Below are 27,572 nucleotides of genomic sequence, written 5' to 3'. Positions count from 1 at the left end.
GTCTGCATACCAAGTCCTGCACGGCCACGCAGGAGCTATCAGAATCACCAAGGCCTTCTCCTGTTTGATCCTGGCTACAAGCCTGGGAAGGAGAGGGAACGGTGGAAACGCATAAGCTAGGTTGAACGACCAAGGCGCCACTAATGCATCCACTAGAGTGGCCTTGGGATCCCTGGATCTGGACCCGTAGCAAGGAACCTTGAAGTCCTGACGAGACGCCATCAGACCCATGTCTGGAATGCCCCATAATTGAGTCAACTGGGCAAACACCTCCGGGTGGAGTTCAGACTCCTCCGGATGGAAAGTCTGACGACTCAGATAATCCTCCTGCCAGTTGTCTACTCCTGGGATGTGGATTGCAGATAGGTGGCAGGAGTGATCCTCCGCCCATTCGATGATTTTGGATACCTCTCTCATCGCCAAGGAACTCATTGTTCCCCCCTGATGGTTGATGTAAGCTACAGTCTTCATGTTGTCTGACTGGAATCTTATGAATCCGGCCTTCGCTAGTTGAGGCCAGGCCCGGAGAGCATTGAATATCGCTCTCAGTTCCAGGATGTTGATCGGGAGAAGAGACTCTTCCCGAGACCATAAACCCTGAGCTTTCAGGGAATCCAAGACCGCGCCCCAGCCTAATAGACTGGCGTCGGTCATGACAATGACCCACTTTGGTCTGCGGAAACTCATTCCCTGAGACAGGTGTTCCTGGGACAACCACCAACGGAGTGAGTCTCTGGTCATCTGGTCTACTTGAATCTTTGGAGACAAGTCTGTATAGTCCCCATTCCACTGCTTGAGCATGCACAGTTGTAATGGTCTTAGATGAATTCGAGCAAAAGGAACTATGTCCATTGCTGCAACCATCAACCCTACTACTTCCATGCACTGAGCTATGGAAGGCTGCAGAATAGAGTGAAGAACTTGACAAGCGTTTAGAAGCTTTGACTTTCTGACTTCTGTCAGGAAGATCTTCATTTCTAAAGAATCTATTATTGTTCCCAAAAAGGGAACTCTTGTCGACGGAGACAGGGAACTCTTTTCTACGTTCACCTTCCACCCGTGAGATCTGAGAAAGGCTAGAACAATGTCTGTATGAGCCTTTACTTTGGAAAGAGATGACGCTTGGATTAGAATGTCGTCCAGATAAGGTGCCACTGCAATACCCCTTGGTCTTAGAACCGCTAGAAGGGACCCGAGCACCTTTGTGAAAATTCTTGGAGCAGTGGCTAGCCCGAATGGGAGAGCCACGAACTGATAATGTTTGTCTAGAAAGGCGAACCTTAGGAACTGATGATGATCTTTGTGGATAGGAATATGTAGATACGCATCCTTTAAATCCACGGTAGTCATAAATTGACCCTCCTGGATTGTAGGTAAAATTGTTCGAATGGTTTCCATTTTCAACGATGGAACTCTGAGAAATTTGTTTAGAATTTTTAAATCCAGAATTGGTCTGAAAGTTCCCTCTTTTTTGGGAACTACAAACAGATTTGAGTAAAACCCCTGACCTTGTTCCACAGTTGGAACTGGGTGTATCACTCCCATCTTTAACAGGTCTTCTACACAATGTAAGAATGCCTGTCTCTTTATTTGGTTTGAAGATAAGTGAGACATGTGGAACCTTCCCCTTGGGGGTAGTTCCTTGAATTCTAGAAGATAACCCTGAGAGACTATTTCTAGTGCCCAGGGATCCTGAACATCTCTTGCCCAAGCCTGAGCGAAGAGAGAGAGTCTGCCCCCTACTAGATCCGGTCCCGGATCAGGGGCTACCCCTTCATGCTGTCTTGGTAGCAGCAGCAGGCTTCTTGGCCTGTTTACCCTTGTTCCAGCCTTGCATTGGTTTCCAAGCTGGTTTAGTCTGGGAAACGTTAACCTCTTGTCTAGAGGCTGCAGAGTTGGAAGCCGGTCCGTTCCTGAAATTGCGAAAGGAACGAAAATTGGACTTATTCTTAGCATTAAAAGGTCTATCTTGTGGGAGGGCATGGCCCTTTCCCCCAGTGATGTCTGAAATAATCTCTTTCAATTCTGGCCCAAAAAGGGTCTTACCTTTGAAAGGGATATTAAGCAATTTTGTCTTGGAAGATACATCCGCCGACCAAGACTTTAGCCAGAGCGCTCTTCGCGCCACAATTGCAAACCCTGAATTTTTCGCCGCTAACCTCGCTAGCTGCAAAGCTGCGTCTAAAATAAAGGAATTAGCTAACTTAAGTGCGTGAATTCTGTCCATGACTTCTTCATACGTAGTCTCCCTACTGAGCGACTTTTCCAGTTCCTCGAACCAGAAACACGCCGCTGTAGTGACAGGAATAATGCACGAAATAGGTTGAAGGAGGTAACCTTTCTGTACAAAAATCTTTTTAAGCAAACTCTCCAATTTTTTATCCATAGGATCTTTGAAAGCACAATTGTCCTCAATGGGAATGGTCGTGCGCTTGGCTAGTGTAGAAACCGCCCCCTCGACCTTAGGGACTGTTTGCCATAAGTCCTTCCTGGGGTCGACCATAGGGAACAATTTTTTTAAATATAGGAGGGACAAAAGGTATGCCTGGCTTCTCCCACTCCTTATTCACTATGTCCGCCACCCGTTTAGGTATCGGAAAGGCATCAGGGTGCACCGGGACCTCTAGGAACTTGTCCATCTTGCACAATTTTTCTGGGATGACCAGATTGTCACAATCATCCAGAGTAGATAGCACCTCCTTAAGTAATGCGCGGAGATGCTCTAATTTAAATTTAAATGTCACAACATCAGGTTCTGCCTGCTGAGAAATTCTTCCTGTATCAGAAATTTCTCCATCTGACAAACCCTCCCTCACTGCCACTTCTGACTGGTGTGAGGGTATAACAGAAAAATTATCATCAGCGCCCTCCTGCTCTACAGTGTTTAAAACAGAGCAATCGCGCTTTCTCTGAAATGCTGGCATTTTGGATAAAATATTAGCTATGGAGTTATCCATTACTGCCGCCAATTGTTGCATAGTAACAAGCATTGGCGCGCTAGAAGTACTAGGGGTCGCCTGCGCGGGCATAACTGGTATAGACACAGAAGGAGATGATGTAGAACTATCTCTACTTCCTTCATCTGAGGAATCATCCTGGGCAACCTTACTATTTGTGACAGTACTGTCCTTACTATGTTTGGACGCTATGGCACAATTATCACATATATTTGAGGGGGGAACCACATTGGCTTCCATACATACAGAACATGATCTATCTGAAGGTACAGACATGTTAAACAGGCTTAAACTGGTTAATAAAGCACAAAAACCGTTTTTAAACAAAACTTTATTACTGAATATGTGAAAAACTATGAAGGAATTATCCAATCTTTACCAAATTTCCACCACAGTGTCTTAATGCATTCAAAGTATTGCACCCCAATTTTCAAGCTGTTAACCCTTAAAATGTGGAAACCGGAGCCGTTTGCAATTTTAACCCCACTACAGTCCCAGCCACAGCTTTTGTTGCGACTTCACCAATCCCAGGGGGGTATACGATACCAATTCAAGCCTTCTAGGAACGTTTTCAGTGGATACCAGACCCTCACACATGCAGCTGCATGCACTGTACTCAAAAGTAACTGCGCAATAATGGCGCGAAAATGAGGCTCTGCCTACTATAGTGAAAGGCCCTTCCTGACTGGAAAGGTGTCTAAACTAGTGCCTGGCGATAAAAACGTTCCCCAAACAATAAAAGTGTGAAATTAACTTCAAACTTTCCAAAATAACTTAAATAAATTGACCCTCCTGGATTGTAGGTAAAATTGTTCGAATGGTTTCCATTTTCAACGATGGAACTCTGAGAAATTTGTTTAGAATTTTTAAATCCAGAATTGGTCTGAAAGTTCCCTCTTTTTTGGGAACTACAAACAGATTTGAGTAAAACCCCTGACCTTGTTCCACAGTTGGAACTGGGTGTATCACTCCCATCTTTAACAGGTCTTCTACACAATGTAAGAATGCCTGTCTCTTTATTTGGTTTGAAGATAAGTGAGACATGTGGAACCTTCCCCTTGGGGGTAGTTCCTTGAATTCTAGAAGATAACCCTGAGAGACTATTTCTAGTGCCCAGGGATCCTGAACATCTCTTGCCCAAGCCTGAGCGAAGAGAGAGAGTCTGCCCCCTACTAGATCCGGTCCCGGATCAGGGGCTACCCCTTCATGTTGTCTTGGTAGCAGCAGCAGGCTTCTTGGCCTGTTTACCCTTGTTCCAGCCTTGCATTGGTTTCCAAGCTGGTTTAGTCTGGGAAACGTTAACCTCTTGTCTAGAGGCTGCAGAGTTGGAAGCCGGTCCGTTCCTGAAATTGCGAAAGGAACGAAAATTGGACTTATTCTTAGCATTAAAAGGTCTATCTTGTGGGAGGGCATGGCCCTTTCCCCCAGTGATGTCTGAAATAATCTCTTTCAATTCTGGCCCAAAAAGGGTCTTACCTTTGAAAGGGATATTAAGCAATTTTGTCTTGGAAGATACATCCGCCGACCAAGACTTTAGCCAGTGCGCTCTGCGCGCCACAATTGCAAACCCTGAATTTTTCGCCGCTAACCTCGCTAGCTGCAAAGCTGCGTCTAAAATAAAGGAATTAGCTAACTTAAGTGCGTGAATTCTGTCCATGACTTCTTCATACGTAGTCTCCCTACTGAGCGACTTTTCCAGTTCCTCGAACCAGAAACACGCCGCTGTAGTGACAGGAATAATGCACGAAATAGGTTGAAGGAGGTAACCTTTCTGTACAAAAATCTTTTTAAGCAAACTCTCCAATTTTTTATCCATAGGATCTTTGAAAGCACAATTGTCCTCAATGGGAATGGTCGTGCGCTTGGCTAGTGTAGAAAACTATGAAGGAATTATCCAATCTTTACCAAATTTCCACCACAGTGTCTTAATGCATTCAAAGTATTGCACCCCAATTTTCAAGCTGTTAACCCTTAAAATGTGGAAACCGGAGCCGTTTGCAATTTTAACCCCACTACAGTCCCAGCCACAGCTTTTGTTGCGACTTCACCAATCCCAGGGGGGTATACGATACCAATTCAAGCCTTCTAGGAACGTTTTCAGTGGATACCAGACCCTCACACATGCAGCTGCATGCACTGTACTCAAAAGTAACTGCGCAATAATGGCGCGAAAATGAGGCTCTGCCTACTATAGTGAAAGGCCCTTCCTGACTGGAAAGGTGTCTAAACTAGTGCCTGGCGATAAAAACGTTCCCCAAACAATAAAAGTGTGAAATTAACTTCAAACTTTCCAAAATAACTTAAATAAACAATCGATTTAGCCCTTAAGAGTGTCCACCAGTTAATAGCCCATAATAAGCCCTTTATTCTTTCTAAGTCTAAGAAAATGGCTTACCGATCCCCATGAGGGAAAAATGACAGCCTTCCAGCATTACACAGTCTTGTTAGAAAAATGGCTAGTCATACCTTGAGCAGAAAAGTCTGCAAACTGTTCCCCCCAACTGAAGTTCTCTCAGCTCAACAGTCCTGCGTGGGAACAGCAATTGATTTTAGTTACTGCTGCTAAAATCATACTCCTCTTTTAAACAGAACTCTTCATCTCTTTCTGTTTCAGAGTAAATAGTACATACCAGCACTATTTTAAAATAACAAACTCTTGATAGAAGAATAAAAAACTACAACTAAACACCACATACTCTTCACCATCTCCGTGGAGATGCTACTTGTTCAGAGCAGCAAAGAGAATGACTGGGGGGGCGGAGCCTGGGAGGGGCTATATGGACAGCTTTTGCTGTGCTCTTTGCCATTTCCTGTTGGGGAAGAGAATATTCCCACAAGTTATGGATGACGCCGTGGACCGGACACACCAATGTTGGAGAAAAAGGTTGGGGATGGGGGCACCTAAATAATGATCGCAGGGAAAGGGAAAAAACTACACTACAGAAAAAAACAATTTATGTAAGAACTTACCTGATAAATTCATTTCTTTCATATTGGCAAGAGTCCATGAGCTAGTGACGTATGGGATATACAATCCTACCAGGAGGGGCAAAGTTTCCCAAACCTCAAATGCCTATAAATACACCCCTCAACACACCCACAATTCAGTTTTACAAACTTTGCCTCCTATGGAGGTGGTGAAGAAAGTTTGTTCTAAGATTTCTACATTGACATGCGCTTCTCAGCATTTTGAAGCCCGATTCCTCTCAGAGTACAGCGAATGTCAGAGGGATGTGAAGGGAGTATCACCTATTGAATGCAATGGTCTTCCTCACGGGGATCTATTTCAAAGGTTCTCTGTTATCGGTCTTAGAGATTCATCTCCTACCTCCCTTTTCAGGTCGACGATATACTCTCATATACCATTACCTCTACTGTTTCAGTACTGGTTTGGCTATCTGCTTTTATGTGGATGGGTGTCTTTTTGGTAAGTATGTTTTTTATTACTTAAGACACAATGCCTATAAATACACCCCTCACCACACCCACAATTCAGTTTAACGAATAGCCAAGTAGTGGGTGATAAAGAAAGGAGTAAAAAGCATCAATATTTGGAAATAATTGTGCTTTATACAAAAAAAACACAACCACCATAAAAAGTGTGGGTCAAGAGTGGCAAGTGGCAAGAGTCCATGAGCTAGTGACATATGGGATAGTAATACCCAAGATGTGGAACTCCACAGAAGAGTCACTAGAGAGGGAGGGATAAAAATAATAACAGCCATTTTCCGCTGAAAAAATTAATCCACAACCCAAAAAATAAGTTTATTCTCATAAATAAAAAGAAAAAACTTAAACATAAGCAGAGGAATCAAACTGAAACAGCTGCCTGAAGAACTTTTCTACCAAAAACTGCTTCCAAAGAAGCAAATACATAAAAACGGTAGAATTTAGAAAATGTATGCAAAGAAAACCAAGTTGCTGCTTTGCAAATCTGACCAACTGAAGCTTCATTCTCAAAAGCCCACGAAGTGGAGACTGATCTAGTAGAATGAGCAGTAATTCTCTGAGGCGGGCCTGACCCGACTCCAAATAAGCCTGATGAATCAACAGCTTTAACCAAGATGCCAAGGAAATGGCAGAAGCCTTCTGACCTTTCCTAGAACCAGAAAAGATAACAAAAAGACTAGAAGTCTTCCTGAAATCTTTAGTAGCTTCAACATAATATTTCAAAGCTCTTACAACATCCAAAGAATGTAAGGATCTCTCCAAAGAATTCTTAGGATTAGGACACAAAGAAGGAACAATAATTTATCTAGTAATGTTGTTAGAATTCACAACCCTAGGTAGAAATTCTAATGTAGTCCGCAAAACTGCCTTATCCTGATGAAAAATCAAAAAAGGAGATTCACAAGAAAGAGAAGATAATTTGGAAACTCTTCTAGCAAAAGAGATGACCAAAAGGAACAACACTTTCCAAGAAAGTAGGTAAATGTAAAAAGAATGCATAGGCTCAGACGGAGGAGACTGTAAACCTTCAAAACCAAATTAAGACTCCAAGGAGGAGAGATTGATTTAATGACAGGCTTGATACGGACCAAAGTCTGTAAAAAACAGTGAATATCAGGAAGCTTAGCAATCTTTCTGTGAAATAAAACAGAGATTTGTCCCTTCAAGGAACTTGCAGACAAACCTTTAATCAAACCATCCTGAAGAAACTGTACAATTCTAGGAATTATGAGAAGAACACCATGAAATTAAAGTCATCCAAACTCCATAATAAATCTTCCTAGAAACAAATTTACGAGCCTGCAACATAGTATTAATCACTGAGTCAGAGAAACCTCTATGACTAAGCACTAGGCGTTCAATTTCCATACCTTCAAATTTGATGATTTGAGATCCTGATGGAAAAAACAAACTTTGAGACAGAAGGTCTGGTCTTAAAGGAAGTGGCCAAGGTTGGCAGCTGGACATCCAAACAAGATCTGCATACCAAACCAGTGAGGCCATGCTGAAGCTACCAGCAACACAAACAATTGTTCCATGATGATCTTGGAGATCACTCTTGGAAGAAAAACTAGAGGCGGGAAAATATAAGCAGGCTGGTAACACCAAGGAACTGCTAATGCATCCACCACCTCCGCCTGAGGATCCCTGGACCTGGACAGGTACCTGGGAAGTTTCTTGTTTAGATAGGAAGCCATCAGATCTATTTCTGGAAGACCCCACATCTGTACAATCTGAGACAATACATCTGGATGGAGCCACCACTTCTCCGGATGTAAAGTCTGACGGCTGAGATAATCTGCATCCCAATTGTCTACACCTGGGATATGAACCGCAGAAATTAGACTGGAACTGGATTCTGCCCAAGCAAGTATCCAAGATACTTCTTTCATAGCTTGAGGACTGTGAGTCCCACTCTGATGATTGATGTGATATTGAACGGTTCTCTCTTCAAGAGAGACCAAACCCACCATTGTGACATGCTAAAAGAACTAAACTGGCTGTCGCTAGAATCCAGACGCACCCTCCATCTTTCCTGCATTGTCTTTAAGAGCCTTTCTGGGAAGCTCCCACCCTACCTGAGCAGAATGCTCTCCCCTGCTATTCCCACCTCCTATAACCTCCGATCCAATAACAGCACATTATTTAGCTTGCCTCAATACAAAAAGAAAGCAGCTCAATCCTCCTTTTCCTACAGAGCGCCACAATTATGGAATGACCTCCCTCACACTTTAAAAACGTCCCCAAGCCTAAAATCCTTTAAGAGATCCCTCTATAAATATCTCAAAATAGAATGCTCCTGTCATGGTTGATTAAATATTTCGTACCTGCTCTATGTTAAATGTTTGCATATATTGTGCATTATTATTGTTTTTGTATTTTATTGTACCCTATTGTATCAATGCAATGTTTTGTGATCCCAGGACATACTTGAAAACGAGAGAAATCTCAATGTATCCTTCCTGGTAAAATATTTCAAAATAAATAAACAAACCTGAAGATCCTTAAAAAAAGCACAGAGTTTTAAAATATTGATTGGTAACCTCGCCTCTTGAGATTTCCAAACCCCTTGTGCTGTCAGAGATCCCCAGACAGCTCCCCAACCTGAAAGACTTGCATCTGTTGTGATCACAGTCCAGGTTGGACGAACCAAAGAGGCCCCTTGAACTATACAATGGTGATCTAACCACCAAGTCAGAGAGAGTCGAACATTGGGATTTAAGGATATTAATTGTGATATCTTTGTATAATCCCTGCACCACTGATTCAGCATACAAAGCTGGAGAGGTCATATATGAAAATGAGCAAAGGGGATCGCGTCCGATGCTGCAATCATGAGACCTAAAACTTCCATGCATATAGCTACTGAATGGAATGATAGAGACTGAAGGTTCCGACAAGCTGAAACCAATTTATTCATCTCTTGTCTGTTAGAGACAGAGTTATGGACACTGAATCTATCTGGAAACCTAAAAAGGTTACCCTTGTCTGAGGAATAAAGGAACTTTTTGGTAAATTGATCCTCCAACCATGTCTTTGAAGAAACAACACTAGTTGATTCTTGTGAGATTCTGCAGAATGTAAAGACTGAGCTAATACCAAGATATCGTCTAAATAAGGAAACACCGCAATACCCCGTTCTCTGAAAACAGAAAGCAGGGCACCGAGAACCTTTGATTCTTGGAGCTGTCGCTAGGCAAAATGGAAGAGCGACAAATTGGTAATGCTTGTCTAGAAAAGAGAATTTTAGAAACTGATAGAGTTCTGGATGAATCGGTATATGAAGATATGCATCCTAAAAGTCTATCGTGGACATATAATGCCCTTGCTAAACAAAAGGCAGAATAGTCCTTATAGTCACCATTTTGAAAGTTGGCACTCTTACAAAACGATTCAAAATTTTCAGATCCAGAACTGGCCTGAATGAATTTTCTTTCTTTGAGACAATGAAAAGATTTGAATAAAACCCCAGACCCTGTTCCTGAAATGGAACTGGTATGATTACCCCTGAAAGCTCCAGGTCTGAAACACACTTCAGAAAAGCCTGAGCCTTTACTGGATTTGCTGGGATGCGCGAGAGAAATAAATCTTCTCACAGGAAGTCTTACTCTGAATTAATTGATTTTGGACAGAATCTGCCCAAATGTCCTGGCAGAATCTTAATATGCCCCTTACCAGCTGGGCTGGAATGAGGGTCGCACCTTCATGCAGACTTGGGGGCTGGCTTTGGATTCTTAAATGGCTTGGATGTACTCCAACTTGAAGAAGGTTTCCAATTGGAACCAGATTCTTCAGGGGAAGGATTAGGTTTCTGTTCCTTATTTTGTTGAAAGGAACGAAAACGGTTAGAAGTTTTAGATTTACGCTTAGGTCTTTTATCCTGAGGCAAAAAAACTCCCTTCCCCTTCCAGTGACAGTTGAAATAATCAAATCCAACTGAGAACCAAATAGATTATTACCTTGGAAAGAGATAGTAATCTAGACTTAGATACCATGTCAGCATTCCAATATTTGAGCCATAAAGCTCTTCTTAGCTAAAATAGCTAAAGGCATAGAATTAACATCAATTTTGATGATATCAAAAAATGGCATCACAGATAAAATGATTAGCATGTTGAAGCAAGCAAACAATGCTAGACAAATCAGGATCCATTTCCTGTTGCCCTAAACGTTCTAACCAAAAAGTTGATGCAGCTGCAACATGAGCCATAGAAAAGGCAGACCTGAGAAGATAGCCAGAATATAAATAAGCTTTCCTTAGATAAGATTAAAGTTTCTTATCTAAAGGATCCTTAAAGGAAGTACTATCTTCCATAGGAATAGTAGTGCGTTTGGTAAGAGTAGGAATGGCCCCATCAAATTTGGGGATCTTTTTCCAAAACTCGAAACTAACTGCTGGCAAAGGATACAATTTTTTTAACCTTGAAGAAGGGATACAAGTACCACCAGGCCTATTCCATTCCTTAGAAATCATATCAGAAATAGTATCAGGAACTGGAGAAAAACCTCTGGAGTAACCATAGAAGGTTTATAAACAGAATTTAAACGTTTACTAGTTTAAGTATCAACAGTACTAGTTTCCTCAACATCCAATGTAATCAACACCTCTTTAAACAAGGAACGAATATACTCCATTTTAAATAAATAAGTAGATTTGTCAGTGTCAATATCTGAGGAAGGATCTTCTGAATCAGATAGATCCCCATCAGAGGAGGATAATTCAGTATGTTGTCGGTCATTTGAAATTTCATCAACTTTATGAGAAGTTTTAAAAAGACCTATTACGTTTATTAGAAGGCGAGATAGCAGACAAAGCCTTATGCAATAAAATCTTTTATATTCACAGGGATATCATGTACATTAAATGTTGAAGGAACAACAGGCATTGTACTAATACTGATGGATACGTTCTCTGCATGTAAAAGTATATCATGACAACTGTTACATACTACCGCTGGAGATATAATCTCAACTAATTTACAATAGATACACTTATCTTTGGCAGAACTGTTATCAGGCAGGCAACAGTGGTTTCTAAGACAGGATCAGATTAAGACATCTTGAAAATGTAAGAGAAAAAACAACATATAAAGCAAAATTATCAATTTCCTTATATGTCAGTTTCAGAAAATGAGAAAAAAATGCAAACAGCATAGCCCTCTAACATAGAAAAAAGGCAAGAGGCATATAGGAATGGGCCTTAAAATAATGAAATTATTTGGCGCCAAGTATGACGCACAACGCAAAATGAACCTTGTGCAAGGAAACTCGACGTCAACTAAGACGCGGGAAATGACAAATTTGCGTCACCGGACGTACCTTCGCGCCAAAAAATTCTCGAGTCAAGAATGACGCAATAAACATCAGCATTTTGCGCCCTCGCGAGCCTAATTTTACCCACGGAAATTTAATGAAAAGCAGTCAATTTGAAAAAAAGACTATACCCCAGGTAAGAAAAAATATTTTCCTGAATATGTTTTTCCCAAATATGAAACTGATAGTCTGCAAAAGGAAATATACATAAACCTGACTCATGGCAAATATAAGTACAATACATATATTTAGAACTTTATATTAATACATAAAGTGTCAAACCAAAGCTGAGAGTGTCTTAAGTAATTAAAACATACTTACCGCAAGACACCCATTAACATATAGCAGATAGCCAAACCAGTACAGCAACGGTTATCAGTAGAGGTAATGGAATATGAGAGTATATCGTCGATCTGAAAAGGGAGGTAGGAGATGAATCTCTACGACCGATAACAGAGAACCTATGAAATAGATTTCCCACGTGGAAAAACATTGCATTCAATAGGTGATACTCCCTTCACATCCCTCTGACATTCACTGCACTCTGAGAGGAATTGGGCTTCAAAATGCTGAGAAGCGCATATCAACGTAGAAATCTAGCACAAACTTACTTCACCACCTCCATAGGAGGCAAAGTTTGTAAAACTGAATTGTGGGTGTGGTAAGGGGTGTATTTATAGGCATTTTGAGGTTTGGGAAACTTTACCCCTCCTGGTAGGATTGTATATCCCATACATCACTAGCTTATGGAATCTTGCCAATTACATGAAAGAAAAGGAGGTAATACCTACATTACTATAATAATATATATTTCCCTTATCAGCTAACTAATAAACAGCCTTACTGCAAGGAATTTCAGATGTGTGGTGGGCAGCTGCAATTTGCAACCTTCTAATTACCAAAAACAAATGGTAAAACCATGCAGAGTTTGCTATTTCTGAACAAAAGGGATCTTAGAGAAACTTTCACAATTATTTATGTCATGACTGCACAAGCGGTATGTAAATAATTTTAGTGAGAAACCCAAGGTTTGTGAAAAAGATAATTTCTTTATATGATCACATTTGGCGGCAAAATAGTGGTATGAAGTATACCAAAATGGGTCTAGTTCAATACCTTGGGCTGTATACTTAACAAAATATTTCTTTGATAGGTAAATAAGTAACCCCCCCCCAAAAAAAAAAAAAAACCAACAAGGCTCTATTTCTGTTTAAATTAAGTGATAACAAAAATGCTAAAAATTATTTTGGGCAAGTTTTTCCATTGAATAAAATTCATCAACCCAGATACATTTCTGTAACTTTGATCATCATATATGGAGAAAAAGAATCTCAAATTGATTAAATTATCTGTATTCCAAGTAACTTCACTACTTTGGGCAAATGTCCAAACTAAATATATTTATCTTATAGGAAAACTACTTAGAAAAAGACAAACCTTGGTAGAATTATTCTGGCACTTTAAATACCTGGTAAACCGTTTTACAAACCAATATAAGATTTACAGTGAGACTGAACAAGCATACATACTACACTGGAGGTTATTGATACTAATAATCATAGTTGAGTTAGTTTATATATATATATATATATATATATATATATATATGTGTGTGTGTGTATATTTTTTTTTATATTTAATTGTATGTTTATTTGCTTGCATAAAGAATTCAAACCAAAACATGTCTGGTGGTACTGACAAACTTATAAAATCTAACATTATTTTAGTTCATATATACTAAAGAATATTATTCTTAATCTAGTGTTTATATTAAACATATATCTTAAAACACTGTATACAACCAAACTATAAAACAATAAGAGTTTACCATTCCATACACAGGCACTTGCGTTGCAGATACTGGGTAGCTCATTGGAGCAGGTACCTAAACAACAGAAATAAAATATAAGTGAATTTTAAACTGAAATAAAAGCAAACACACTTTAGATTTTCAGTCTTAGCTTTCTTACCAATAAAAAAACATAATTTATGCTTACCTGATAAATTCCTTTCTTCTGTGGTGTGATCAGTCCACGGGTCATCATTACTTCTGGGATATTACTCCTCCCCAACAGGAAGTGCAAGAGGATTCACCCAGCAGAGCTGCATATAGCTCCTCCCCTCTACGTCACTCCCAGTCATTCGACCAAGGACCAACGAGAAAGGAAAAGCCAAGGGTGAAGTGGTGACTGGAGTATAAATTAAAAAATATTTACCTGCCTTAAAAACAGGGCGGGCCGTGGACTGATCACACCACAGAAGAAAGGAATTTATCAGGTAAGCATAAATTATGTTTTCTTCTGTTAAGTGTGATCAGTCCACGGGTCATCATTACTTCTGGGATACCAATACCAAAGCAAAAGTACACGGATGACGGGAGGGATAGGCAGGCTCTTTATACAGAAGGAACCACTGCCTGAAGAACCTTTCTCCCAAAAATAGCCTCCGATGAAGCAAAAGTGTCAAATTTGTAAAATTTGGAAAAAGTATGAAGCGAAGACCAAGTTGCAGCCTTGCAAATCTGTTCAACAGAGGCCTCATTCTTGAAGGCCCAAGTGGAAGCCACAGCTCTAGTAGAATGAGCTGTAATTCTTTCAGGAGGCTGCTGTCCAGCAGTCTCATAAGCTAAACGAATTATGCTACGAAGCCAAAAAGAAAGAGAGGTAGCGGAAGCTTTTTGACCTCTCCTCTGCCCAGAGTAAATGACAAACAGAGAAGACGTTTGTCGAAATTCCTTAGTTGCCTGTAAGTAAAATTTTAGAGCACGGACTACATCCAGGTTGTGCAGTAGACGTTCCTTCTTTGAAGAAGGATTTGGGCATAAAGAAGGAACAACAATCTCTTGATTGATATTCCTGTTAGTAACTACCTTAGGTAAGAACCCAGGTTTAGTACGCAGGACTACCTTATCCGAATGAAAAATCAAATAAGGAGAATCACAATGTAAGGCTGATAATTCAGAGACTCTTCGAGCCGAGGAAATAGCCATTAAAAATAGAACTTTCCAAGATAACAACTTTATATCAATGGAATGAAGGGGTTCAAACGGAACGCCCTGTAAAACATTAAGAACAAGGTTTAAACTCCATGGTGGAGCAACAGTTTTAAACACAGGCTTAATCCTGGCCAAAGCCTGACAAAAAGCCTGGACGTCAGGAACTTCTGACAGACGTTTGTGTAACAGAATGGACAGAGCTGAGATCTGTCCCTTTAATGAACTAGCAGATAAACCCTTTTCTAAACCTTCTTGTAGAAAAGACAATATCCTAGGAATCCTAACCTTACTCCAAGAGTAACCTTTGGATTCACACCAATATAGGTATTTACGCCATATCTTATGGTAAATCTTTCTGGTAACAGGTTTCCTAGCCTGTATTAAGGTATCGATAACTGACTCAGAAAACCCACGTCTTGATAAAATCAAGCGTTCAATTTCCAAGCAGTCAGCTTCAGAGAAGTTAGATTTTGATGTTTGAAGGGACCCTGTATCAGAAGGTCCTGTTTCAGAGGTAGAGACCAAGGTGGACAGGATGACATGTCCACCAGGTCTGCATACCAAGTCCTGCGTGGCCACGCAGGTGCTATTAGAATCACTGATGCTCTCTCTTGTTTGATTCTGGCAATCAATCGAGGAAGCAACGGGAAGGGTGGAAACACGTAAGCCATCCTGAAGTCCCAAGGTGCTGTCAGAGCATCTATCAGGACTGCTCCTGGATCCCTGGATCTGGACCCGTAACGAGGAAGCTTGGCGTTCTGTCGAGACGCCATGAGATCTATCTCTGGTTTGCCCCAACGTCGAAGTATTTGGGCAAAGACCTCCGGATGAAGTTCCCACTCCCCCGGATGAAAAGTCTGACGACTTAAGAAATCCGCCTCCCAGTTCTCCACTCCCGGGATGTGGATTGCTGACAGGTGGCAAGAGTGAGACTCTGCCCAGCGAATTATCTTTGATACTTCCATCATAGCTAGGGAGCTTCTTGTCCCTCCCTGATGGTTGATGTAAGCTACAGTCTTGATGTTGTCCGACTGAAACCTGATGAACCCCCGAGTTGTCAACTGGGGCCAAGCCAGGAGGGCATTGAGAACTGCTCTCAATTCCAGAATGTTTATTGGCAGGAGACTCTCCTCCTGACTCCATTGTCCCTGAGCCTTCAGAGAATTCCAGACGGCACCCCAACCTAGAAGGCTGGCGTCTGTTGTTACAATTGTCCAGTCTGGTCTGCTGAATGGCATCCCCCTGGACAGATGTGGCCGAGAAAGCCACCATAGAAGAGAATTTCTGGTCTCTTGATCCAGATTCAGAGAAGGGGATAAGTCTGAGTAATCCCCATTCCACTGACTTAGCATGCACAGTTGCAGTGGTCTGAGGTGTAAGCGTGCAAAGGGTACTATGTCCATTGCCGCTACCATTAAGCCGATTACCTCCATGCATTGAGCCACTGACGGGTGTTGAATGGAATGAAGGGTGCGGCAAGCACTTTGAAGTCTTGTTAGCCTGTCCTCTGTCAGGTAAATCTTCATTTCTACAGAATCTATAAGAGTCCCCAGGAAGGGAACTCTTGTGAGTGGAACGAGTGAACTTTTCTTTTCGTTCACCTTCCATCCATGTGACCTTAGAAATGCCAGCACTAACTCTGTATGAGACTTGGCAGTTTGAAAGCTTGAAGCTTGTATCAGAATGTCGTCTAGGTATGGAGCTACCGAGATTCCCCGCGGTCTTAGTACCGCCAGAAGAGCACCCAGAACCTTTGTGAAGATTCTTGGAGCTGTAGCCAATCCGAATGGAAGAGCCACAAACTGGTAATGCCTGTCTAGGAAGGCAAACCTTAGGTACCGATAATGATCTTTGTGAATCGGTATGTGAAGGTAAGCATCTTTTAAATCTACAGTGGTCATGTACTGACCCTCTTGGATCATAGGTAAAATTGTCTGAATAGTCTCCATCTTGAACGATGGAACTCTTAGGAATTTGTTTAGGATCTTTAAGTCCAGGATTGGTCTGAAAGTTCCCTCTTTTTTGGGAACCACAAACAGATTTGAGTAAAACCCCTGTCCCTGTTCCGATCGTGGAACTGGATGGATTACTCCCATTAACAAGAGCTCTTGTACGCAGCGTAGAAACGCCTCTTTCTTTGTCTGGATTGTTGACAATCTTGACAGATGAAATCTCTCTCTTGGAGGAGAGTATTTGAAGTCCAGAAGGTATCCCTGAGATATTATCTCTAGCGCCCAGGGATCCTGAACATCTCTTGCCCAAGCCTGGGCGAAGAGAGAAAGTCTGCCCCCCACTAGATCCGATCCCGGATCGGGGGCCCTCAATTCATGCTGTTTTAGGGGCAGCAGCAGGTTTCCTAGTCTGCTTGCCCTTGTTCCAGGACTGGTTAGGTTTCCAGCCTTGTCTGTAGCGAGCAACAGCTCCTTCCTGTTTTGGTGCAGAGGAAGTTGATGCTGCTCCTGCTTTGAAATTACGAAAGGAACGAAAATTAGACTGTCTAGTCTTGGCTTTGGCTTTGTCCTGAGGCAGGGCATGGCCTTTACCTCCTGTAATGTCAGCGATAATCTCTTTCAACCCGGGCCCGAATAAGGTCTGCCCTTTGAAAGGTATATTAAGCAATTTAGACTTAGAAGTAACATCAGCTGACCAGGATTTTAGCCACAGCGCCCTGCGTGCCTGAATGGCGAATCCTGAATTCTTCGCCGTAAGTTTAGTAAGATGTACTACGGCCTCCGAAATGAATGAATTAGCTAGTTTAAGGACTCTAAGCCTGTCCGTAATGTCGTCCAGAGTAGCTGAACCAATGTTCTCTTCCAGAGACTCAATCCAGAATGCCGCTGCAGCCGTGATCGGTGCAATGCATGCAAGGGGTTGCAATATAAAACCTTGTTGAACAAACATTTTCTTAAGGTAACCCTCTAACTTTTTATCCATTGGATCTGAAAAAGCACAGCTATCCTCCACCGGGATAGTGGTACGCTTAGCTAAGGTAGAAACTGCTCCCTCCACCTTAGGGACCGTTTGCCATAAGTCCCTTGTGGTGGCGTCTATTGGAAACATTTTTCTAAATATCGGAGGGGGTGAGAACGGCACACCGGGTCTATCCCACTCCTTAGTAACAATTTCAGTAAGTCTCTTAGGTATAGGAAAAACCTCAGTACTCGTCGGTACCGCAAAATATTTATCCAACCTACACATTTTCTCTGGTATTGCAACTGTGTTACAATCATTCAGAGCCGCTAACACCTCCCCTAGTAATACACGGAGGTTTTCCAGTTTAAATTTAAAATTTGAAATATCTGAATCCAGTCTGTTTGGATCAGAACCGTCACCCACAGAATGAAGTTCTCCGTCCTCATGTTCTGCCACCTGTGACGCAGTGTCTGACATGGCCCTAATATTATCAGCGCACTCTGTTCTCACCCCAGAGTGATCACGCTTACCTCTTAGTTCTGGTAATTTAGCCAAAACCTCAGTCATAACAGTAGCCATATCCTGTAATGTGATTTGTAATGGCCGCCCAGATGTACTCGGCGCTACAATATCACGCACCTCCCTCTGAGCGGGAGATGTAGGTACTGACACGTGAGGCGAGTTAGTCGGAATAACTCTCCCCTCGTTGTTTGGTGAAATTTGTTCAATTTGTACAGATTGACTTTTATTTAAAGTAGCATCAATACAGTTAGTACATAAATTTCTATTGGGCTCCACTTTGGCATTGCAACAAATGACACAGGTATCATCCTCTGAATCAGACATGTTTAACACACTAGCAAATAAACTTGCAACTTGGAAATACAATTCAATTAGAATAATATTAAAACGTACTGTGCCTTTAAGAAGCACAGAAGATCTATGACAGTTGAAAATTAATAAATTGAAACAGTTATAGCCTCAATCCTTGTAAACAACACAACTTTAGCAAAGGTTTAATCCCATTAGCAAAGATAACAAATTCTGAAAGCAGGAAACAAATTACAGAATAAACGTTTTTTATCTCAGTCAAACTATAATTCTCACAGCTCTGCTGAGAGAAATTACCTCCCTCAAAATAAGTTTTGAAGACCCCTGAGCTCTGTAGAGATGAACCGGATCATGCAGGGAATACAATGAGTTGCTGACTGAAATATTTGATGCGTAGTAAAAGCGCCAAAAAACGGCCCCTCCCCCTCACACACAGCAGTGAGGGAGAACAGAAACTGTCAGAAAACAGATTAAGCAACTGCCAAGTGGAAAAATAGTGCCCAAACATTTATTCACTCAGTACCTCAGTAAATGAAAACGATTTTACATTCCAGCAAAAACGTTAAACATAATCTCTAGTTATTAAACAGCTTTATGTATTTCTTACAGTGTAATTCTAGTGAAGTACCATTCCCCAGAATACTGAAGTGTAAAGTATACATACATGACATTATATCGGTATGGCAGGATTTTCTCATCAATTCCATTGTCAGAAAATAAAAACTGCTACATACCTCTATGCAGATTCATCTGCCCGCTGTCCCCTGATCTGAAGTTTACCTCTCCTCAGATGGCCGAGAAACAGCAATATGATCTTAACTACTCCGGCTAAAATCATAACAAAAACTCTGGTAGATTCTTCTTCAAACTCTGCCAGAGAGATAATAACACACTCCGGTGCTATTTTAAAATAACAAACTTTTGATTGAAGATATAAAACTAAGTATAATCACCATAGTCCTCTCACACATCCTATCTAGTCGTTGGGTGCAAGAGAATGACTGGGAGTGACGTAGAGGGGAGGAGCTATATGCAGCTCTGCTGGGTGAATCCTCTTGCACTTCCTGTTGGGGAGGAGTAATATCCCAGAAGTAATGATGACCCGTGGACTGATCACACTTAACAGAAGAAAGAGTATACAAACATATTATTCAGTGGTTTTGTATAGCTCCCCTGATTATATAGGGATATAATAAGTAACAGAATAAAACCTAGCACACTGACAATAACACATATATGTATGTCCCTTAAAACAAAACATCATCCACCTTCTATGTTCCTAAACAATGATTTCCCTAAAAAAGTTTTTTTTTTCTTTGCCTTTGTAAATACATAATAAACAAACTGTTCATGCAATGTTTCAAATCCTAAAGTTTGTTGAGTGGTTCAAATAATCCTGAAAATGTGAAGCAAATATAGCTGCAAACTTTATAAGCTATTTAGAGGTGAAAAAAGATACCTTTTAAAATAGCCGTAACTTTTATATTACATTTCCTGAATTATTTTGACATGGAGATTTTATTTTGATTTTCACTCTGATCATTTTTATTTTAAAGATTTTAAATTTAGTAGTATAGGCATGATTCGTTTTGTTCAGCACAGAATAAATAAAATGTATGCTTACCTGATAAATTTCTTTCTTTCCGGACATTGAGAGTCTATGACGTCATTCCAATTACTAGTGGGATATTCACTCATGGCCAGCAGGAGGAGGCAAAGAGCACCACAGCAAAGCTGTTAAGTGTCACTTCCCTTGCCCATAACCCCCAGTCATTTAGCCAAAGGGAAAAGGAAAAAGAAGATAACACGAAGGTGTAGAGGTGCATGAGGTTTAGTAAAAAAGAACTGTCAAATCTGAAGGGTGGGATTGTGAACTCTCCATGTCCCGAAAGAAAGAAATTTATCAGGTAAGCATACATTTTATTTTATTTCCTAAGACATGGAGAGTCCAAGACATCATTTCAATTACTAGTGGAAACCAATACCCAAGCTAGAGGACACAGAATAAATAGGGAGGGAGAACAAGACAGGCAGGCACAGTGTTATCTATATGAAATACGTGAACTAACACCCTCTAGTGGTGAAAAACTGTTAAAATGCATTCTGAAAAGAGGTGGCCTTCAAGGTCTAAGAAATTAGCATATGAACCTCCTAGGTTAAGCTTTCAACTAAGAATACCAAGAGAACAAAGCAAATTTGGTGATAAAAGTAAATTGGAAAATTGTTTAAAATTGCATGCTCTATCTGAATCATGAAAGTTTATTTTGGCCTAGACTGTCCCTTTAAACACAGGCCTGATTCTGAGTAGGGCCTGACAAAAAGAGTGAACATCTGGCACATCCGCCAGACGCTTATGTAAAAGAAAGTGCAGAAATCAGACCTTTCAGAGAACTGACAACCCTTTCTCCAGATCTTCCTGGAGAAATGACAAAATTATAGGAATCCTGACCCTACTCCAAGAGTAGCCCTTTGATTCACACCAATAAAGGTATTTACGCCATACCTTAAATTTTACGAGTAACAGGCTTGCAGGCCTGGATCATGGTCTCTATGACCGACTCAGAAAACCCACGCTTAGCCAGAACTAAGCGTTCAATCTTCAAGCAGTCAACTTCAGAGAAACGAGAGGAAGGGACCCTGAGTTAGAAAGTCCTTCCTCAGAGGAAACCTCCGAGGAGGAACAGATGACATCTTCACTAGGTCTGCATACCAGATCCTGCGAGGATATGAGGGAGCTATTAGAATTACAGACGCTCTCTCCTGTTTAATACAAGCAATGACTTGTGGAAGGAGTGCAAACGGAGGAAACAGGTATGGCTAGACCAAAATCCAAAGGAACCACCAGAGTATCTATCAGAGCAGTCTGCGGATCTCTTGACCTTGAACCATACCTTGGAAGCTTTGCATTCTGACGAGACGCCATCAGATCCAACTCCGGCACCCCCCACTTCAGGGTTAGCCTGGAGAACACCTCCGGATGGAGAGCCCACTCCCCAAGATGAAAAGTCTGTCTGCTCAGGAAATCCACCTCCCAATTGTCCACTCTTGGAATGTGAATGGCAGATAGACAACAATTGTGAGCTTCCGCCCACTGAATAATCTGTGCCACCTCCTTCATGGCTAAGGAACTCTGAGTTCCTTCCTGGTGGTTGATGTAAGCCACAAGGTGATGTTGTCCAATTAGAACCTGTTAAACCGGACTAAGGACAATCGAGGCCAAGCCTTCAGAGCATTGTAGATCGCTCTCAACTCCAAGATGTTTATGGAGAGAGCAGACTCCTCCCGAGTCCATAGGCCCTGCATCTTTAACGAGTCCCAGACTGCTCCCCACCCTAACAGGCGGGCGTCCGTCTGTGGTCACAATCACCCAGGAGGGTCTCCTGAAGCATGTGCCCTGAGACAGGTGATCCTGAGAATGCCACCACACAAGAGTCTCTTGTCAACTGGTCCAGATTTATTCTCTGAGACAGATCTGAATGGTCTCCGTTCCATTGTCTGAGCATGCATAACTGCAGAGCTCTCAAATGGAATCGAGCAAAAGGATGTTTATGGAAGCGACCATCAGACCAATTACCTCTATACACTGAGCCACTGATGGCGAACAGTAGACTGTAGAGTAAGGCTAGAGGCGAGAAGTTTGGATTTTCTGACCTCGGTCAGAAATATCGTCATAGATAGGGAGTCTATGATGGTCCCTAAGAAACAAACCCTTGTAGCTGGAACAGGGAAACTCTTCTCCAGATCCAGTTTCCATCCGTGGGAACGTAAAATAAAAAACAAGATCTCTGTATGAGAGTTTGATTGTTGAAAAAAATGGCGTCTGATCCAATATGTCGCCACCCCAATTCCCAGAGACCTGACAACTGCCAAAAGAGCAACCAGAACCATTGAGAAAATTCTGGGAGCTGTGGCAAGGCCAAACGGAAGAGCAACAAAGTGAAAGTGTTTGTCTTGAAAGCAAATCTCAGGAACTGGTGATGATCCCTGTGGATGGGAACATGCAGATAGGCATCCTTCAGGTCTATGGTAGTCATGAACTGACCTTCTTGGACCAAGGGAAGAATGGATTGAATGGTTTCCATTTTGAAGGACTGAACCTTGATAAACTTGTTGAGACATTTTAGGTCTAAGATGGGTCGAAAAGTTCCCTCTTTTTTTGGGAACCGCAAACAGATTTGAATAAAATCCTAGACTCTTCTCTTACTGGAACTGGAACAATCACTCCCAATGAAGAGAGATCCTGAACACACTTTAAGAATGCCTCTTTTTACCTGATCCGCAGATAACCTTGAGAGGAGAAATCTGCCTTTGGGAGGACAAGATTTAAATCCCTTATCCATGATTGACAAAACAGGTAAAGTCTGCCCCCACTTGATCCGATCCCGGACCGGGGGCAGATACTTCATGCTGACTTAGACTCAGCTGAGGGTTTCTTATTTGCGTACCAATAAGACATTACCACTCTATTTTCTTTGATTGCTTCCCCTTGTTCTAAGACTGATTTGGTCTCCAAGACGATTTGGAATGCTCCTGCTTGGAAGAGGGAGAAAAAGTCTTTTGAAGTTATGAAAGGAACGAAAATTACTGTGACGTCCTTTAGATCTATTCTTCTTGTTCTGTGGTAGAAAAGATCCTTTTCCACCCATAATATCAGAAATTATTTTTGCCAGACCAGGACCAAACAAGGTCTTACCCTTGTAAGGAAGCGCCAGTAGCTTAGACTTGGAGGTAACATCAGCTGACCAAGATTTAAGAACAGTGAAGGCAGACATCTTGGCTCCCAGTCTAATGATTTGCATGTTAGCATCAGATATAAAGGAATTGGCTAATTTGAGAGCCTTAATCCTATCTTGGATCTCCTCCAAGGGACTCTCTTCTAAAATTAATTCAGACAAGGCATCGCACCAATAAGATGCTGCACTTGCTACTGTGGCAATACAATCTGCAGGTTGCCATTGAAGACCCTGATGAACATACATCTTCAAATAAGCTTCCAGCTTCTTGTCCATGGGATCCTTAAAGGGACAGCTATTCTCAATAGGGATCGTAGTTCTCTTAGCCAGAGTAGAAATAGCCTCTTCTACTTTAGACCCCATGCGCCATGAATTTCTAATGGAGTTTGCAACAGGAAACATTCTTTTAAAAAGACGGGAGACAGGGAGAAAGGTATCCCTGGATTCTCCCATTCCTGTATAATAATCTCCGTCACACGATCTGGAACAGGAAACACTTCCACAGAGGAAGGAACATCATAGTATTTGTTAAGCTTACTAGATTGTTTAGGATTGACAGAGACAGAAGAATCTGAGTCGTCCAAAGTAGCCAGTATCTCCTTTAATAGTACATGGAGGTGTTCAAGCTTAAATCTGAAGTTTACCTCTTCAGTCAAAGACATTATACTGTCCGAATCTGAGATTTTGTCCTCAGAGGCTACCAAGGTATCCTCCTCATCAGACTTATGAGGGAGAGCAACCAGTGTAGCAGCAGACGGAACAGACACGTACACTCAGAAAAATGCTTAGATTTCCTCTTGCGCTTCCCTAACATGGGTAAAGCAGATAAAGCCGCAGAAACCGCTGAAGATATCTGTGCAGAAAAATCTGATGCCAAATAAACTCCTCCAGGAGGCTGAGAGGAATTGCAGGGCACTATATGTGTAGCCATTGATGATTAGGACGTTTAAGGAGAAAGCTGTGGCATTGCCTGAACAGCATCATCCTGAGAGACATGAGGCTCAGAAACCAAAAGTTTATCTTTACATTTTAAAGTATTTTCTAAACATGAGGAACAAAATTGCATAGGTAATACAATTTGGGCCTCAAGACACAAACATTTATCCATAGTAGCAGACCCCTTTTCCATGTCCATAGTAAACAATGACTAGGAGCAAACCCTTGAACAAATAAAAATGACACTGTCACTTTAAGAAATAAAATTTAATCTCTCAGTGATACACGCTCAGAACGAATCTTAAGTACAAATTAACAAGCTGCCTCTACACCTCAGATCGACTGAGGTGCCCTACGTGTCTCTTCAATCCCAAGTTGATAAAAAAAAAACAGCTGCACTATCGATCGATAAACGATCCGACACCAAGGAGCTGTTGAAAATGGCGCCGCTTCGCTCAGGAACTCAGCCGGAAGAGAAGGGAGGAGTCACATGATCAGCATAAATAAAGATGCGCAGCAAACTAAAAGCACGCTATTTTTAGACTTTAGTATTTGTTAAACTGCCGATTATCAAAACAAAGGTAGCAAAGATGAGCTTAAATGTACAATTTAAAGATATCTGTGCAGTAACTCCTTTTTTTTAATCACATTCCTAATAAAATAAAGGTCCTATGAACTAAAAAGTCATATATACACAGCCTCAGCGGAGACATCCCATAAACCATATGGGAAGTTAACCCCTTAGTCTTCACACAAACTAAGTGCCTGCACATTGCCCAATAAAATCCTTCCTATAGGATTAATTATGTCCCAAATAAATTCTGCAGAAAAATCTTCTCAAGTGCATGTCTCAAAGACTGGCAGGAAGAGTGTTCACAAGGCATGACAGGACACAATCCTATCAGAGACCTGTAGAAAAAGAAAGAACAAAGTAACCAACTGTGGCTTTCTATACCAAGGGCAGCAATAAGTTAGAAAATCAAGCAAGGACCACCTCACCACTTTCTAACTGCTTAAAAAGAAAATATATGCTTACCTGATAAATGTATTTATTTCTTGACACTGTGAGTCCACGGATCATCATAATTACTGTTGGGAATATCACTCCTGACCAGCAGGAGGAGGCAAAGAGCACCACAGCAAAGCTGATAAATATCACTTCCCTACCCACAAACCCCAGTCATTTGACCAAAGGGAAAGGAGAAAGGAAGTAACATAAGGTGCAGAGGTGCCTGAGGTTTATAGAAAAAATAAACTGTCTGAAAAATACAGTGCGGGCCGTTGACTCACCGTGTCAAGAAAGAAATAAAATTTATCAGGTAAGCATAAATTTTCTTTTCTTTCTAATGACACGGTGAGTCCACGGATCATCATAATTACTGTTAGGAACCAATACCCAAGCCAGATGACACAGATGATAAGGGAGGGACAAGACAGTTAACCTAAACAGAAGGCACCACTGCTTGAAGAACATTTCTCCCAAAAGAAGCCTCAGCCAAAGCAAAAGTATCAAATTTGTAAAATTTAGAAAAGTGTGTAAAGATGACCACAAATCTGTTCCACAGAAGCACCATTTTTGAAGGTCCAAGAAGAAGAAACAGCCCTTGTGGAATGAACCATGATTTTCTCAGGAGGCTGCTGTCCAGCAGTCTCATATGCCAAGCAAATAACACTCCTTAGCCAAAAAGAAAGAGAAGTAGTCGTAGCTTTCTGACCCTTGCGCTTCCCAGAAAAAACAACAAACAAAGAAGAAGACTGGTGAAAAACCTTAGTCGCCAGCAAATAATATTTCAACGCACGAACCACATCCAGGTTGTGCAACAAACGCTCCTTATGAGAAGAAGGATTAGGACACAAAGAAGGAACAGCGATTTCTTGATTAATATTCCTATCCGAAACCACTTTGACCACCTTATCAGAATGAAAAAAAGGTAATGAGATTCACACTGCAACGCTGAAAGCTCTGAAACTCTTCGAGCTGAAGAGATAGCAACCAAAAATAAAACCTTCCAGGATAACATCTTAATATCCAAAGAATGCATAGGCTCAAACGGAGCCTGTTGAAGAACTCTAAGAACCAAATTAAGACTCCAAGGAGGAGTAATAAACTTAATCATAGGCCGGATTCTAACCAGGGCTTGACAAAAAGATTGAACATCTGGCACGTCCGCCAGACACTTGTGTAACAAAAACATAATTTATGCTTACCTGATAAATTCCTTTCTTCTGTTGTGTGATCAGTCCACGGGTCATCATTACTTCTGGGATATAACTCCTCCCCAACAGGAAATGCAAGAGGATTCACCCAGCAGAGCTGCATATAGCTCCTCCCCTCTACGTCACTCCCAGTCATTCGACCAAGAATCAACGAGAAAGGAGAAACCAAGGGTGAAGTGGTGACTGGAGTATAATTTAAAAGATATTTACCTGCCTTAAAAAACAGGGCGGGCCGTGGACTGATCACACAACAGAAGAAAGGAATTTATCAGGTAAGCATAAATTATGTTTTCTTCTGTTATGTGTGATCAGTCCACGGGTCATCATTACTTCTGGGATACCAATACCAAAGCAAAAGTACACGGATGACGGGAGGGATAGGCAGGCTCATTATACAGAAGGAACCACTGCCTGAAGAACCTTTCTCCCAAAAATAGCCTCCGAAGAAGCAAAAGTGTCAAATTTGTAAAATTTGGAAAAAGTATGAAGCGAAGACCAAGTTGCAGCCTTGCAAATCTGTTCAACAGAGGCCTCATTCTTAAAGGCCCAAGTGGAAGCCACAGCTCTAGTAGAATGAGCTGTAATTCTTTCAGGAGGCTGCTGTCCAGCAGTCTCATAGGCTAAACGAATTATGCTACGAAGCCAGAAGGAGAGAGAGGTAGCCGAAGCCTTATGACCTCTCCTCTGACCAGAGTACACGACAAACAGGGAAGACGTTTGTCGAAAATCCTTAGTTGCCTGCAAGTAGAACTTGAGGGCACGAACTACATCCAGATTGTGTAGAAGACGTTCCTTCTTTGAAGAAGGATTCGGGCACAGGGAAGGCACCACGATCTCTTGATTGATGTTCCTGTTAGTGACTACCTTAGGTAAGAACCCAGGTTTTGTACGCAGAACTACCTTATCTGAATGAAAAATCAAATAAGGAGAATCACAATGTAAAGCTGATAACTCAGAGACTCTCCGAGCCGAAGAAATAGCCATTAAAAATAACACTTTCCAAGATAACAACTTTATATCAATGGAATGAAGGGGTTCAAACGGAACTCCTTGTAGAACGTTAAGAACAAGGTTTAAACTCCATGGCGGAGCAACAGTTTTAAACACAGGCTTGATCCTAGCTAAAGCCTGACAAAAGGCCTGGACGTCTGGATTTTCTGACAGACGCCTGTGTAACAAGATGGACAGAGCTGAGATCTGTCCCTTTAATGAGCTAGCCGATAAACC

The 27,572-nt window shown here is 41.5% G+C and overlaps 1 protein-coding gene across 1 annotated transcript in view; it reads right to left on the bottom strand.

The window, feature by feature from the left end:
* LOC128660360 (phosphatidylinositol-binding clathrin assembly protein) overlaps positions 1 to 27,572 on the bottom strand; it is a 576,760-nt gene that overhangs the window by 59,366 nt on the left and 489,822 nt on the right. Inside the window, exon 17 of the mRNA XM_053714177.1 lies at positions 13,549 to 13,605. Coding sequence (XP_053570152.1) covers positions 13,549 to 13,605 — 57 coding nt within the window. The remainder of the gene's footprint in view (positions 1 to 13,548; positions 13,606 to 27,572) is intronic.

This window comes from Bombina bombina, chromosome 1, assembly GCF_027579735.1.
Source record: "Bombina bombina isolate aBomBom1 chromosome 1, aBomBom1.pri, whole genome shotgun sequence".
In the NCBI taxonomy this organism is placed as follows: domain Eukaryota; kingdom Metazoa; phylum Chordata; class Amphibia; order Anura; family Bombinatoridae; genus Bombina; species Bombina bombina.
The sequence above is the reverse complement of the archived record's forward strand: the minus strand, read 5'-3'. Positions and strand labels throughout refer to the sequence as shown.